Source organism: Cebus imitator, unplaced genomic scaffold (genome assembly GCF_001604975.1).
Source record: "Cebus imitator isolate Cc_AM_T3 unplaced genomic scaffold, Cebus_imitator-1.0 Scaffold7, whole genome shotgun sequence".
Classification (NCBI taxonomy): domain Eukaryota; kingdom Metazoa; phylum Chordata; class Mammalia; order Primates; family Cebidae; genus Cebus; species Cebus imitator.
The window spans coordinates 10,305,526-10,320,695 of record NW_016107322.1 but is presented as its reverse complement, the minus strand read 5'-3'; the positions used below and the strand labels follow the sequence as shown (position 1 = coordinate 10,320,695).

Sequence of the window (15,170 nt, the reverse complement as noted above, 5' to 3'; positions counted from 1 at the left end):
ACAATATTCCCATATAGATAACATTAAAATTATTGTAAGGAATCTGTATGATGATAGAAATAAAATAACTCATGGAATTAAGGAAAAGTGAGAGAGAAGATGGATTTCAGTAAAGATGTTACGCATTGTAAAGAACAAATCACAGAGGAATCTGCATGTCTCCCCTTAAAACGAATCCTGAGTCTCCAATGGATGTGGATGTGACATATCTATGTAACCAAGTCTATGTCCTCCAGAGGTCCGTATTCTAAATGTCTAGACAAATAGATATTCATGTAATCATAAGTAAAAGAAAAACTAGGTTGAGACCTATAGGAGAGAAGAAAATGGTGATACCCATTTAAATTAATAGTTAGAGCTGTGTTGTCCAATGTGGTAGCTATTGGCCACAGATAGCTATTTACATTTAAATTAATTAAATAAAATATAATTTAAAACTCAGTCTCTCATCTGCACTAGCTAAATTTCAAGTGCTCGGTAGTCACATGTGGCTAGTGACTGCTGTATCAGACAAAGCAGAGTAGACCATGTCCAATATCTCAGAAGTTCTGTTGCACAACACACATATAGAATGACTGGTGAAACAAAATGAGATTGCAAAACCATCTGACTTTTATAGTATTTCTTAACCACTGTTAAACAAAACTAGAAATTAGAAATAAGAATCGCAAAGGTCAGATGAATCAAGTATTTCTGCTCCCTGTGATCATTCACGGTTGAAATGCAGAATACTTGAATTCAGTAGGATAGAGAAATTACACATTTTTGTTTAGATTATTTCATATTTACATCTTTCATAACAAGCATGTTAATTCATCATTTTTTAAAGATATCCAGTTAAAAACCAATGCTACAGGTCACTTGTTGATGTTGTTACCACCTCTGGGCAATATGAATAAAATAATGATATTTTTATCATTGTAATTTAACTAATTTTTCTATTATAAAATTTTTAATTTAAAAATATGATTTTAGTTCTTCCTACCATTTTAGTATTTTCAACTTCAGACCTTAAGTGTATATATATATATAATATGTGTGTATATGTGTATATATATATATATATATAACATACATATAATATATATTATATATGTGTGTGTATATATATGTGTATATATATATATATATATATATATATAAAATATATGTATGTTCAGTTATTTAATGTCCAAATATTTCAATGAAGAGAAAACTGGAGTGGAAATGAGGTGTTAGATATTTAAGTATTATTTCAGGCTGTATTTGATTCAGTGACCCAGGTTACTATGATCCCTTTTGTTATTATTATTGTCATTTTATATTTCTTGGGGTGTTACCATGAAACCATGAGAAAATGATTATATAGCATGATTTCCAGATAATGGTCATCCAGTATGACCACAACAAGAACTAGCAGAATTCTCCTTAGTACGTCATTTTACGCCATTCTTCATATCTTTTAAATATAAGTATTTTATAAAATATTGAAATCTCAAGTTCTATCACCTATGAGTAGTTTTTTTCCCTTTAGATTTTCAATGTATGTGCTTTCTCTGTTGCTTCAGCAGCTAACCTGTAGTTTCACATAATTCAGTAACCAAAGATTAGAAAATAAAAGTTGGCACATGAAGATATTTGTATATATATTATTTTAGTCGGATTCCTATTAATGAGGTTATTAAATAAAAATTATTTTAAATTGGATGAATTGTTTACTTCAGCACTATCAGAAATTCAAATTTGTTTAGTCTCTATTCAAATTCTGTGCACCCTCTCTTATTTTCAACTATTAATTTTCTTTAGAAAGCACATGCGGACATTTGGCCCTTTTTATTGATCTTGTTTAAGCCCACTTGTACTTTGCATAACGATTTTCTTATGACTCACAAAGCTACGTAGAAAGAAATCTAAAAGGAATAACCATGCAGAATGACCGTTTCCTTTTCCTCTCCATTGCACATAGCTGATTGTATAGCAAATTATAACAACCAACTGGATAACAAACAAACAAATCTGATGCTCCCTGAGTCAACTGTTTATGGTGATGTGGACCTTAGTAACAAAATCAATGAGATGAAAACCTTCAATAGCCCAAATCTGAAGGATGGGCGTTTTGTCAATCCATCAGGGCAGCCTACTCCTTACGCCACCACTCAGCTCATCCAGTCAAACCTCAGCAACAACATGAACAACGGCAGCGGGGACTCTGGCGAGAAGCACTGGAAACCACTGGGACAGCAGAAACAAGAAGTGGCACCAGTTCAGTACAACATCATGGAGCAAAACAAGCTGAACAAAGGTGAAGACGCTTGCATGTATTCCCATCCGTTTCTGCTCCCTGTGATCACTCTCAGCACCTCAACTAGATGTTCAAACTTGTCTGAGACTAGCAAGTAAAATCTTTCCTTCTGTTGCTAAGATTATCTTATTTCTTTGGTTTCGAAATTTCCCGTGTCTAAGAGTTAATTAGCGCAACAATAACCTTGGAAAGTTTATTTTATAATAATATATAAGTATTTTCAAATGATATTGAGATTAATTTAAATTTAATAGGTGAGGGAATGGGAGGGACAATCTTTTATTCATGAGGCAGATGTACAACTGTCACAATACCTCACATTTTCAATAAATAGACTATCCCATTCTTTCCACTAGAGGATGGAAGATAATTGCTTCTATATGGTCATATAAACCAATGGCATTTTTATATCAACCTGAAATAAAATAATTAACTTGAACTGAAGAAGTGGTTCAATTTGTTGTATGTCTGCTACCTCGTGTGGTTATTAAGACTGCTGCAATATATAATTTTAGAACCTAAATTTCTTTGGTTGACCTGATAGAAGTCTGTCCATATAAAACCTAAAATAAATTGAGTTTAGTATTAACTTGAAGCCGCAGAATAGTATTCTGTGGCCTGAAGGAAATGTTTCTCTATTGTAACGTGTAGGAGTTGGAAAAGATAGGTGTTTGATTTCTCTGTAGTCCTTTAGGCTACTGCTTTAATAACATGATTTGCCAAGTTATACCTCTAGGAAAACTGGGATTGCTCTAATGTGAATAGGTGGGGACAATGCATCCCATCTATTCCAGGTAAAGAATGTATTTTCTGGTAGATAATTGGAGACATACACTTAATTTCTTTAGCGTTGTGTTGGGAACATTTTCCTCAAAAATACAACCTAACTACAGTTGAAGATTACAAAAATTTAACTTAAAAAATTCATTTGGGTTAATGTTATATGTTTTAACTTGATAATGAAGTGAGCTAGCCTTTTCTCAAGTTAAAGAAAGGACTTGATTGGTATAATAACCCAATTTAATAAGTATTGATCGAGACTCCTGCATAAGTTCATGACAAAGACTGACAAAGATGAATAGGATAGTTTCTGTAATCATGGAGTTTGCAGTGGTGATTCAAACTATTGTCACATTATCCCTTCATAGTGTATGGTTTTACTGTGGACTTTGGAAAGCCCTGAGAGCCTCCGTACAAATATTTCAGAACTCTGATTTGTTGTTTATACTGCTTGTAAGCAGATTTGGTATGTCAGACTATAATAAAGAACCTGGAATGCAGCTAGATTACAGATTATTACTGACTACATTCCAGTGGTGAGCTTATCATTTGGATTTTCACCTTTGCCTAAGTAAGCAGAAACATTTCTGGGGAAAATTAAGATATTTTGTTTCTTTACCATGGATTTTTTTTTATTGGATAAAACCTTGCTGACAAGTTTCAGTTTTATTTTTACGTTATTGTGATTTGGTTTTTATGATTTGCAGACATGATATTTTTATGATTTCTTATTAAAATTATATTGTTATATTGTTCAAGTTATTTATAGTTTATATATATTTGGAGTATAAGCTTTTTTATTTCCTGACAATCTGAATACAACAATAAAAGAAAAAAAAGGGAAATAAATCGTCCAATTAGTTTCTTTAGTCACTCAGAAATATAGATACAACAGAGATGTGAAACCACTCACAAAGAGACAATAAATGTTGTTTTTTTTTTCATCTGAAATGTCTAGATTATCGAGCAAATGACACAATTCCTCCAACTATCCCATACAACCAATCATATGACCAGAACACAGGAGGCTCCTACAACAGTTCGGACCGGGGCAGCAGTACATCTGGTAAGTAAGGTGAACCAAAGAATCTCTCCTTTAAAAAGCTGGTACTTTCCAAGATTACAAATTGAGTGCCAGTGGACTGATGTATGTAGGTGACGTGTCTAAATCACCGTATGTAATTTGAATCTCAGGCATGTGTCTTGTCTCTGCAATCTGAGGGACTTTCCACTCATTAAGTCATTTTATGTCCTATTTGGCAACAAAGTCTGACTGTCCTATTTTCATTCTTGTTAATGAGCTTTAGTAAAGCCAGAAGAAACATGTTTGCCTAATCTTTAAAGGCAGTTGAAACTTCTTTTTCCCCCTTGGCCAAAATATAACTAAAAATGTTGCACATAGAGCTAATCTGCTAAATATGTTGCCATTTGAAATGAGCCTATAAAAGCACATAATGTTTGAGGACACTTGAGCAGAATCAAAAGCCTAAAAGACAATAACATGAGATTCAGGCACAGTAAGAACCTGTCTCAGTTTATCACCTCTCTATGATCAATCCCTCAGTTCTGACTCTGAAGCCTCATAAAGCAATCTCCCAACCTCAGTCTGTAAGTGCCTCCTGAAGTCACACTGAGACCTCTTCCCTGTGGTCTTCATGCTGTTGCAGCTGTTTGCCAGCTGTTTTCCTGATAGGGGCTGCAGATGGGAGCTTGCTGGGTACTTAAGTCCTGTTTTTCTAATTAAAGGCAGTTCATTATTAGAACTAACATGTGGCACGTCATACCACAATGAAAACAAAACTGATTGATCTTGACGCTGGCAATGTTTCTTAAGGAGAGTGTAGAAATGGCACTTCCCAGCAACAGGATTAAAGTTGTTCTTAGGGGCTTTTAGCTAAGAGTCTGTACCCTTCTTCTGAAATGAATATGGCATTTGCATTTTACAGTTTTCCCTTAACTCACATGCTGGTTTGGCATTTTCTAGCCTGTGTTTCTGTTGAAATTAAGGGAGCTTAGGAATGGCCCTTTACCATTTAGATTTACTCTGATTCTATTATATGTTGTTTGTTTTAACAATTAACATCTTATTAAATGACTTCTTTTTTGAAACTAAGTCAATCCTGAATTAAGAGGAATATTTCAGGGATCTACTTTTAAGAAACCCATATGAAATATTTTAATATTTGTTTGTCTCATGCCACTTCATCTTTGAATTCTTAGTCACATAGAGAATACCATTTCTTAATGGGAAAAAAACAATGATTCTAGATTATTAATATTTAATTGACCTTCTGTATCCCTCAGCTTAGATACCTAGATCTGGATGTTCTGCTGCTATATATCATTTGAAATTCTGTGACTATATCGTAAAAAGATATAAATATCTGAAATCTGATGGTAATTCAGGAAGAGAACAAAGCAAGTAAATAAGATATAGGAGAGATCTGTCTCAGGCCTCTCAGGACTGATGAAGTTGCTACAGTAGATACATGTCAGGAAATCCAGAGGAAGACACTGGTTAATGTCTAGTCTACAACACATGCACAGTCATCCCAATACTGGACACCAGAGTGGTGGAAGAGAAAAGAGATGCATACATATAAGACTGATTATCATAGTTTATTAATAACAGCCTGTCCCTAGCACACACCTGGTGCAGTAACATACCAGTACAAGAACATCTGGCTTAACAAACACTGCCATTTGACTGAAAATTCCCAAGTGACAAGAAAATCAAGGCTCATTGAATATGGTCAGACCTGGTTCATGTATTACATGACTTGGAAAAGATTTGGATAAGGTTAAAAAATAAGACCAAGATAATTCACTGATAGTAAGGGACCTTATGAGAAAAATAATTATAGAATTATCTTCTGTAATTCACATATGAATCTAAATGTAATGTATTAGAAAGGGGGATATTTTATCCGAAAAGATTTGTTGACCTAAAGTTTTCTTTAAAATAAATGCTTTCAAATATATAGAGCCCCTGTGTTTAAAGAATATGCCAAATCTAAAATGAGAACACTGGAACACTTGAATAATTGGGCTATGTCAAACTACTAAGAATGTTCAAGCAACATCATTTTATCATAAGCCATCATTGTATAGAAACAGTGGCTGAGAACACTTCTGTCCCTTTTAAAAATCGTTTTTCTGCCTTTTTTTGTCATTAGTTCTATCAGTTATTTCAGCTATTATTTCATCTGTACTTGCCTTTCTGAAGGAAACTAGTAATTTCATTGTGCCTAAAACATTTCAATGGACACGTACAAATTATATATATTCAGTGATTTAATGCAACAGTGGAACTCTAATAGATCGTATCTGTATCATATTGTATTTTAGGTTCCAGCAATTAAATAATAGAAAGGCACTCCTGAAAATATGTCTACAGCTCATTTGTTTGAGATGATAATCCATAATGCAATTAATTGCTGTAGGAAGATCACTATTAATGATATGGCTTGAAACATCCATTCATGGTTTTATTGCTTTTTTGCTATTTATTTTGCAGTTATACATGGAAATGCTTTGCATTTTCTCTTGTACAAAGTTCTGTTTAAAATTAATGAAAAAGTGTGTTTATGTCTGTATACATAAATGAATTATAAAATCATATTTACAAAAAATAATTAACTTGTGACAATAGAAAAGGTTTAAAGGTCAGATATCAAAGGCTTGTATTTTATTTCCTTTCTAGGGAGTCAAGGGCATAAGAAAGGGGCAAGAACACCCAAAGTACCAAAACAAGGTGGCATGAACTGGGCTGACCTGCTTCCTCCTCCCCCAGCACATCCTCCTCCGCACAGCAATAGCGAAGAGTACAACATTTCTGTAGACGAAAGGTAAGAGGAGTGTCTAAACAAATGTCAATGATGTAATATGATTGTTTCAGCCCATTTTAAGCAATTATTACACTGGATGATCAAGAGAAGACTGATTTCTAAGATCCACAAACAATTGCCTTTAAATAAAACAGTGCTGGTCAGCAGGAGTAAATATTCTCCTTGCTGCTTCCAAAACAGGAATTTGTGCTTTGAAAGATTCTTTTGGAACTTAGAATAGACTAGAAAAATGAATACATATTAGCTCATGTATATATCCTCTGTGTGTGTGTGTATGTGTGTGTGTGTGTGTGTGTATACATAATTTAACATATGGATGTATATGATTTGTGATTTTTGAATAGAACTTCTGTGGCATGTCTTGAAATTTTTATAATTTTGTGGATTTATACAACAATGACAATATCCTGAAGGTTATTTGTTCTTAGATATTATCATCTGATGCTGAGAACTCTTTGTAGAAATGTAAACTTTACTGAATTGTTTCTCTAAAGATTTAACAAGTGTAATAATCCACATGATAACAATTAGGAAGTTAGTGTACCTCTTTCTCACTCCAGAATCTGTAGAATTGGACGTGGTATCACCAAACAAAACAGCTGCTTCTTTAACATAACCAAAGGAGGAAAACTGCTTTAAGGTGGAGAGTTAACAAATAATCATAAAATATACCTGAAAATATAGTCTTTTCTGTGACTGCAAAGAAACAAAGACATCATTCCTTCATTCTCCACACACAGAAAAGTGTATTACAGTTTCAACTATGCCCATAAACAAAGCCTCCGTGTTTCCATTTTCTAATGATCTTTTTATAAACTGCATTTTTAAGTAAAATTCTTATATAAAAATATTTACAGAAAACTCTCATTATTCACCATATTTATGCTTTTTAAAATTCTTGTGAACAGTGAGTTAGCAACTGTGGAACCATCGGTCTTTGGGGAAATACAGGGTGAAGTTTCTTTTAACCCCTACCCACAACATATTTGTCAACTGACCAATGCATAACCTTGTTTTATGTATGTTTTTAAAGGAAGCTTATTTAACATATTTTGTTCATTTATTAATATGGAATCCAACAGCACTATACGTCATTCCTGAGTAAAGCTTATTTCGCAGATACATTTTTTTTTTTTTTTTTTGTAAGGCACATCACAGCCTTCCAGGGCTAAGAAACACTAAACAGCACTTCCGCACTTCTTTTGAGGGCCATTTTAAACAGAGAAATCACTAATGCAAAGTTTAAAACACTTCAGCAAACATGGCACTAAATAAACCATGAAAATGGCCTTTGTTTACAGTGTGAGGACTGACACAAGAAAGCAGAGTGTATCCTTGTTTTACCTCTGCTGGGAACATGCACATCAGGCGCTCATATTTTTGGCCACTTTGTGAACCTGTGGGAATGACCATGAAAATGCCTCAGATACTGATTTTGGGGTTTACAAATAAATTTCACCAAGTCAGTGAATTTGCAAATATGGAATCTGCAGGTCATGGAAACAAAACTGTATGTTTGGTTTGGTTTGGTTTGGTTGGTTTGGTTTGGTTGGTTTTGCTTTGTTTTTAGAAACAGGGACTCACTCCAGGGCTCAAGTAATCCTCCCGTCTCAGCTTTCTAAGTAGCTGGGACTACAGGCATGGCACGGCACCCAGCAAATTTTATTTTATTTGATTTTTTGGAGATGATGTCTCCCTGTGTTGCCCGGGCTGTTCTCAAACTCCTGGTCTCAAGCAATCGACCAGTCCCAGCCTCCCAATGTGCTGGGATTGCAGGCAGGCATGAGCACTCTACTTGGCCTGAATGTATTTTTTTTAAATGCATTTCCCAAGCTATTTTAACAACATTCGTTGTGCTTTGGTTCACAAAAATAAGAGGACCAAAATGAAATAAGTGAATATAGGCTAAGAAAAATAAAAGCTCTATAGGAGACGCATCTGTGTCCCAAGGAGAAAGACTGATTCTAACAGAGAAGAATGAAGGTTTCCTGATTGGCTACATTTGTTCTTGATCTGGACAAATGAGAAGGTTCACAGTTAAGAAGGAGGGGTTTTATGGACATGGGACCACACAGAGATGTGGAAAAACTAACATGAAACACATGGTAGGGAATGAAAGGAAGCTGGGATGGCAAATGCAAGCCAGATTATGCAGATACTTGAGTGTCTTGCTTAGTCCTTTAGATTTTATTCTCTAACATGGGCTGATTGAAGAGCACATGAATAACCTGTGTGTGATGCATATTTATGTAATTTTAGAAGCAATGGCGTGACTGGAGGCTAGGAGACCAATTAAAAGATTATTGCAGTAGCACATATAACAAATAAAAATAAGAGAATAGATTCTACAGAGTTCTTATTTATAGAATGAAATGAACTGGGGAGTAGTTTAAGGAAGAATAAAGTGAAGTCAAAGATGACTAAAACATTTCTAGTTTGGGTGAGTAGGCAAGTTGCTCAGATATTTGTTAATTCCAAACAAAAACATAGGATAGAGGCAAAGAGGGAGATTGGTTAAAAAAATAAAGATGCAAAGAAACATTATTTAAGCATCAACTTTTCTGAGTTCAGGTAAGCAAGGTGGGTGGTAGAGAATGAACAAGAGAAATGGGTAACAGAATCACAATTTATATAATGTAGTACATCATTGCCCTTTTAATCAGTAAACATACACCCTGGGATAAGAGAAAAGAGAAATCGTGAGTCTTCCCCAGATCCATCTTGCTTCCCACCCAGCTCCAGCAGAGGAGTAGAGGGGCATTTTATTATTGTATTTTTCACTCACTATCCTAAATGGAAGCCAACTACTTCCTTTTGTGTTCAACTGAAGAAATAGCGATCTACTATAATTTCAGAGAAATAAATGGGTTGTATTGAACTAAATAGGTTGATCTCCAGTATATCTTTCTCTGAAAGGATTTTTAAGAGTAATTTTTCTCACCTGGGCACAGTGGCTCATGCTTGTAATCCCAGCACTTGGGGAGGCTGCGGCAGATGGAACACCTGAATTCAGGAGTTCGAGACCAGCCTGACCAACATGGTGAAACTCTGTCTTTACTAAAAATATAAAAATTAGCTAGGCATGGGGATGCACACTTGTAATCCCAGCTACTCAGGAGGCTGAGGCAAGCGATTTTCTTGAACCCAGGAGGCAGAGGTTGCAGTGAGCCGAGATTGTGCCATTGCACCCCAGCCTGGGCAACAGGAGTGAAACTCTGTCTCAAAAAAATAATAACAATAAAAGTATATTTTTCTCAAAATGTAGCAGCTCATCTTCAGGTTCTCTGTAATACCATCTTAGAGTCTTCTTTTAGAGAACATATTGAATTGGAGGTACAAACTATACCAAATACATTTGGGGTGTACTAAATTAAGCCATGTTATGTGAATTTTTTTTTTAATTGCATGACTTCTAAGACCTTAATGTAAATTGCAATCTCTTGGAGAAAAATAGTCTATGCAGTAATTCACAAACCTTTTGAGGTAAAATCATTTTCAACTATTATCTCCTTAACCTGACTGAGAACATTCAGATTTGAAAAACAATTTAAAGGTGACATTTCATTACTATCCAAGTAGTTTATTTGAATAATCTGAAGTAAGTCTACACATCCTTATCATTTCTTTTAGCTATGACCAGGAAATGCCATGTCCTGTGCCACCAGCAAGGATGTATTTGCAACAAGATGAATTAGAAGAGGAGGAAGATGAACGAGGCCCCACTCCCCCTGTTCGGGGAGCAGCTTCTTCTCCAGCTGCCGTGTCCTATAGCCATCAATCCACTGCCACTCTGACTCCTTCCCCACAGGAAGAACTTCAGCCCATGTTACAGGATTGTCCAGAGGAGATTGGCCACATGCAGCACCAACCCGACAGGAGGTAGGCTGTCACTAGCCTTCTTTGCCAACAAATCAGATAATTTCTACTCCTCAGTTGAAGTTATCAAACGCTATCCCTTGAAGTAATTTTCTTGTCACATAAGCCTTTTCGCAGCATCATCCCACAGTAAGCCCACGTAATTAGCATATGGAGTCATATTGTTGACCATTGCATTAGATTAACTGATCCAAGTGAACTTGCAACCATAAAATAATGTGCATTAATACTCACCCACTTATAAAAATTATAGTCATAACCACATGGCATATGGTTTGCTAATCCTGTAATATGTGATTGACAGTGGATGTTTTGTCCTTCAGTTTTCCTTTTGCATTGGTAAATTACTTCTTTAGTTGGTAGAAAATACATTTTCTCCTCTCTTTTAAAATGAAGTTTACATAATAATGTGTTCCCTCATAACTATAATGTCACAGAAGAATGAGTTTGATATATTCTTTTTGTGTTGACCTCAGAAACCTTTATTTTTGTTTAGATATGAGTTTGGAGTTCTTTAGTCAATTATTATGTACTGTGTGTGTGTGTGTGTGTATGTGCGCGTGTGTGTGTGCACGCTTGTGTGTGCTTAGACTTTTCTAAGCCTATGTATTGAGCACCCTTAGTCAATACATTTTGGTTATATACAATGGCTTCACCTGTCATTTCCACCACATAAAAGCTATTACTACATCATGTTAGCTCTTCTCTCATTGTTGATGATTTTATTTATACTGTTTTATTGCCCTTGACATAGTATATGTATATATTATTTTCTGTATTTCTAATATCATTTGAAATTGAGCATATTATTTGTTTCAGAAGTTGTTCCTTTGATATTCTCAAATGAATAACAAATTCTGATTTATGTGACTTGACTTTTACTCTGTAGATTAAAAGAGAATTCTGCAATGTTTATTAACTCTTCTATTGTAAAGATTACCAGATTCAAATTACATACACTGTAAAACAAGAAAGTAGTTAAGCTTTCTTCTATCTGGCAGTGAGAAAGTTGGATTATCAGACATTTTAAAGTAATATTATTAACCCATGGAATGTCATGAAAATTAAGAGCAAATAAGGCACCTCTTTTCCATATTAATATCAGGATCATCCATGCTACTCTTATTAGAAGACAATGAGAGACTAAAAGAGACCATTTAGTTCTGAAATACCTAAGGATTCTTTTTTTGTTGTTCCCTTGTATTACCTGTTTCCTCACCATCCTGTCTCTATTTTCAGGATACCCAATATTTTCTTTCTGGCTAACTCTTCTTTTGTATTCTTACGTCCTCCTTTCCACCTTCCTTGATAACAGAAATCGGTTTTCCTTTATCTATCTGGAATGTACAGCGTCTTCCTCCTCATTCAATTCCCCTTCTCTTCAGGGTTAACCCTACTCCCGTCATACATTCCTCTTCCTTGGCCTTCCTTCTGGTTCCGTGCTCTCCCCCTGCTTCCTTTTGTTTAACTCCTTCTGCCTTCCTGATTTGCATTCACACCTCAGCCCACTGCATCCTGGCCCATAACTTTTTGCTTCAATCAGTCCATTGAAAGTAACCTCCTAATGGTCAAATCTAAAGGCTTCTCAGTCTTTATTATACTTATGCTTTCTGCACTGATGGTCATTTTATAAATTGTTGTGAGAATCAATGGATAATGTATGTAAACATCTGAAGCAGGGTAAGTATTCAGAAATATTAGTGCCCTACCGCCCTCACATTTACAGTCATCCCACTGCTTAGTTCAACTATTATATTCTGATGGCTGTCAAATTTCTTTAGCCAGCCTAGACCCTTTTCCTGAATGCCACAGTATTTCCACTTGAACTTCACCATGTGTCCAAATTCAAATTCTTTGTCTTTGGACTTGACTTTTCAAACTTGCCTTTTCCTTTCTTTCTTTTCTTTTTTTTTTCTTTCTTTTTTTTTATTTTTTAGACCCCAGTTTCACTCTTATTGCCCAGGCTGGAGTGCATTGGTGCAATCTTGGCTCATCGCAACCTCTGCCTCCTGGGTTCAAGCAGTTCTCCTGCCTCAGCCTCCCGAGTAGCTGGGATTACAGGCATGCACCACCAAGGCTGGCTAATTTTGTATTTTTAGTAGAGACAGGGTTTCTCCATGTTGATCAGGCTGGTCTCAAACTCCTGACCTCAGGTGATCTGCCCGCCTCAGCCTCCCAAAGTGCTGGGATTACAGATATGAGCAAACTTGCCTTTTCTTTTACTTTGCTGGCTATCTTGTTTAGAATTTTCAGCCACTATTCATTTGACCAATGTTTTAAAATAAAATGGCTAAGGGAATAGGCAAAACTCATAAAAACTACCTTTGTCATTTAAAAATCAGCTTAGTTTCTAACTAGCATTCTACAAATGAGGTTATTCATGAAATCTCTTCAATCCAAAATGCCCCTGATTTTGATTTTGCTCCTTAGTTTCCATTCCAGCAGCTGCTAGGGCAGGCCCTCCATCCCTGTCCTGTGAAATCCGCCTTATCCTTAAAGAGATCTCCACTTTCCTTCTCTCTGTTTTTCTGTTCATTCTCACAATATCTTTCTCTGCACACAACAAGTCTGGTAATGCTCCCTCATTCGGAGTCCAGTCTTAGTGTTTAACCCAGTATTTAGAGTTTTTTAATAATCCTTTTCCCTTTATTTACTTTCCCTCCCAATTTCGTCATGTACACTCTTTTCTGATTAGTCTGTTTGAAAGTCCCTAACGTTGCCTGAAACTCGTCAACATCCAGGTCTTCTACATGTTCTTTTCTGATTGCCTGGCAAGCACTTATCTTTCAAATTGCTGTTCAAATGACACATGCTCTGCTTGCCTGGAAAAAACTCACCCCATCTTTTCTTTACTCTTCATAAAGAGTCTATTCCCATCGGTGTTACCACACTAATCACTTTTCATGTTGCATTAGCATTTGCTATTTGTATCTCTATTTTCCAATTTAAATTAAAAGTTTTTTGAAGACAGAACTCATCTTGTTTATGTCATTGAGTTCTGTAGCGCTTTCTTCAATAAAGTATTTGATAAATGGAATTGGATACTATGGAAGAATTGGAGTCGATCTACTGTCTATTATTTTAGGCTAATGGATGATTGTAGAACTTGAGGCAGGTAAATGTAATTGGGTGATACATTAACTATCTTCACTTATAATCAACTTGACTATATGCAGCCTTTTTCAAATATATTATTTTTAATCTATAAGGATATTATGGATTTTATTTCCAGGATCATTGCTGGAAACAACACTAGGCACTAATAAAAAGTAGGTGAAAGCCTATTTTTAAAAGTGCTTTAATTGCTATTTTATGATTAATGTATAGTCTATATGTTTACTATATAAACTTTTGAAAATACCTATAAACAAAATGAAAATATAAAAGCCCCAGTGATCTATGTAATCAGAAAGTCAGCGTGAAGACCTCAGTAAAGATCCTTTCAGTCTTTCATCTTTACTTATCCTCACAAGGCTTGGATTTAATAACATGCCAATATTATTTTATAAACTATTTTTTTTCACTGAACAGCGTTTTTCCATCTTGGTAGCATTTTATTTAGACACTTACATAAAGTGTGTTACTCTGTTTAACCAGTTCCTTGATATTGGCCATTTCAATTGTATTTACCTTTTTGATACTATATACAATGTTATGATTTCCATCTTTAGTTAAGTATTTGAATGAAGTCTCTTCTTGATCCCTTGATCTGTTCGAATCCCTCCCCCATTAGTAGATGACTTCTGAGTCTTATCATCCTGCCATTTCCCTAATGGTACACTCATAGATATAGATAGCTATTTCTCTACAAATCTCTTTCTGGAGTTTCAGATCCATATATCCAACTACTTGTTACTGTAGATTTTTACTGCCTAAATATCATTCTGAGTGATACACATATCTTCAGCCATAAATGCACTTTCCTAGTTCCGACAGTCATTTTCTCTCGCCTGCATTACAGTAATGTTCTGCTAAGTGGTCTCGTTGCTTCAGTCTAATTCCTCGCTGCAGACTGTGCAGAGGCGTTTTCCTAAATTGCAACACTGATCATGTCTCTCCATTGCTTAAGATCTCTCAATGGCTTCCCATTTTTCTTAAAGGCAAGGCTCCTTAATGTAGCAATCAAAGCCCTTTGTGCTCTGACCCCTATGTGCCCTACCATCCTTACGTGTTGTCACTCCCTCATCAATGTCTATGATGTCTTCACTCTAACTTTCTTCTGGTTCCTGGAATGAGCACAGTTCTCACTCATCTCACTATCTTTGCACAAGCTCTCCCATATTCCCAGAACACCACTTTCTCTTCTCCGTTTGGAGCTAACACCTATGTATCCTTTAGACCCAAGATTTTTTTTTTTTTTTTTTTTTTTGAGATGGAGTTTCGCT

General features: G+C 35.4%; 1 protein-coding gene across 12 annotated transcripts in view; it reads left to right on the top strand.

The window, feature by feature from the left end:
* ROBO1 (roundabout guidance receptor 1) overlaps positions 1 to 15,170 on the top strand; it is a 1,110,926-nt gene that overhangs the window by 1,069,625 nt on the left and 26,131 nt on the right. For 9 of the 12 annotated variants that reach the window (XM_017539921.2, XM_017539930.2, XM_017539908.2 and 6 more), the window contains 4 exons: positions 1,946 to 2,281; positions 4,020 to 4,127; positions 6,765 to 6,909; positions 10,540 to 10,788. In XM_017539921.2, the coding sequence (XP_017395410.1) occupies positions 1,946 to 2,281; positions 4,020 to 4,127; positions 6,765 to 6,909; positions 10,540 to 10,788 (838 nt within the window). The remainder of the gene's footprint in view (positions 1 to 1,945; positions 2,282 to 4,019; positions 4,128 to 6,764; positions 6,910 to 10,539; positions 10,789 to 15,170) is intronic. The other 3 variants (XM_017539966.2, XM_017539955.2, XM_017539975.2) reach the window with 1 other exon arrangement.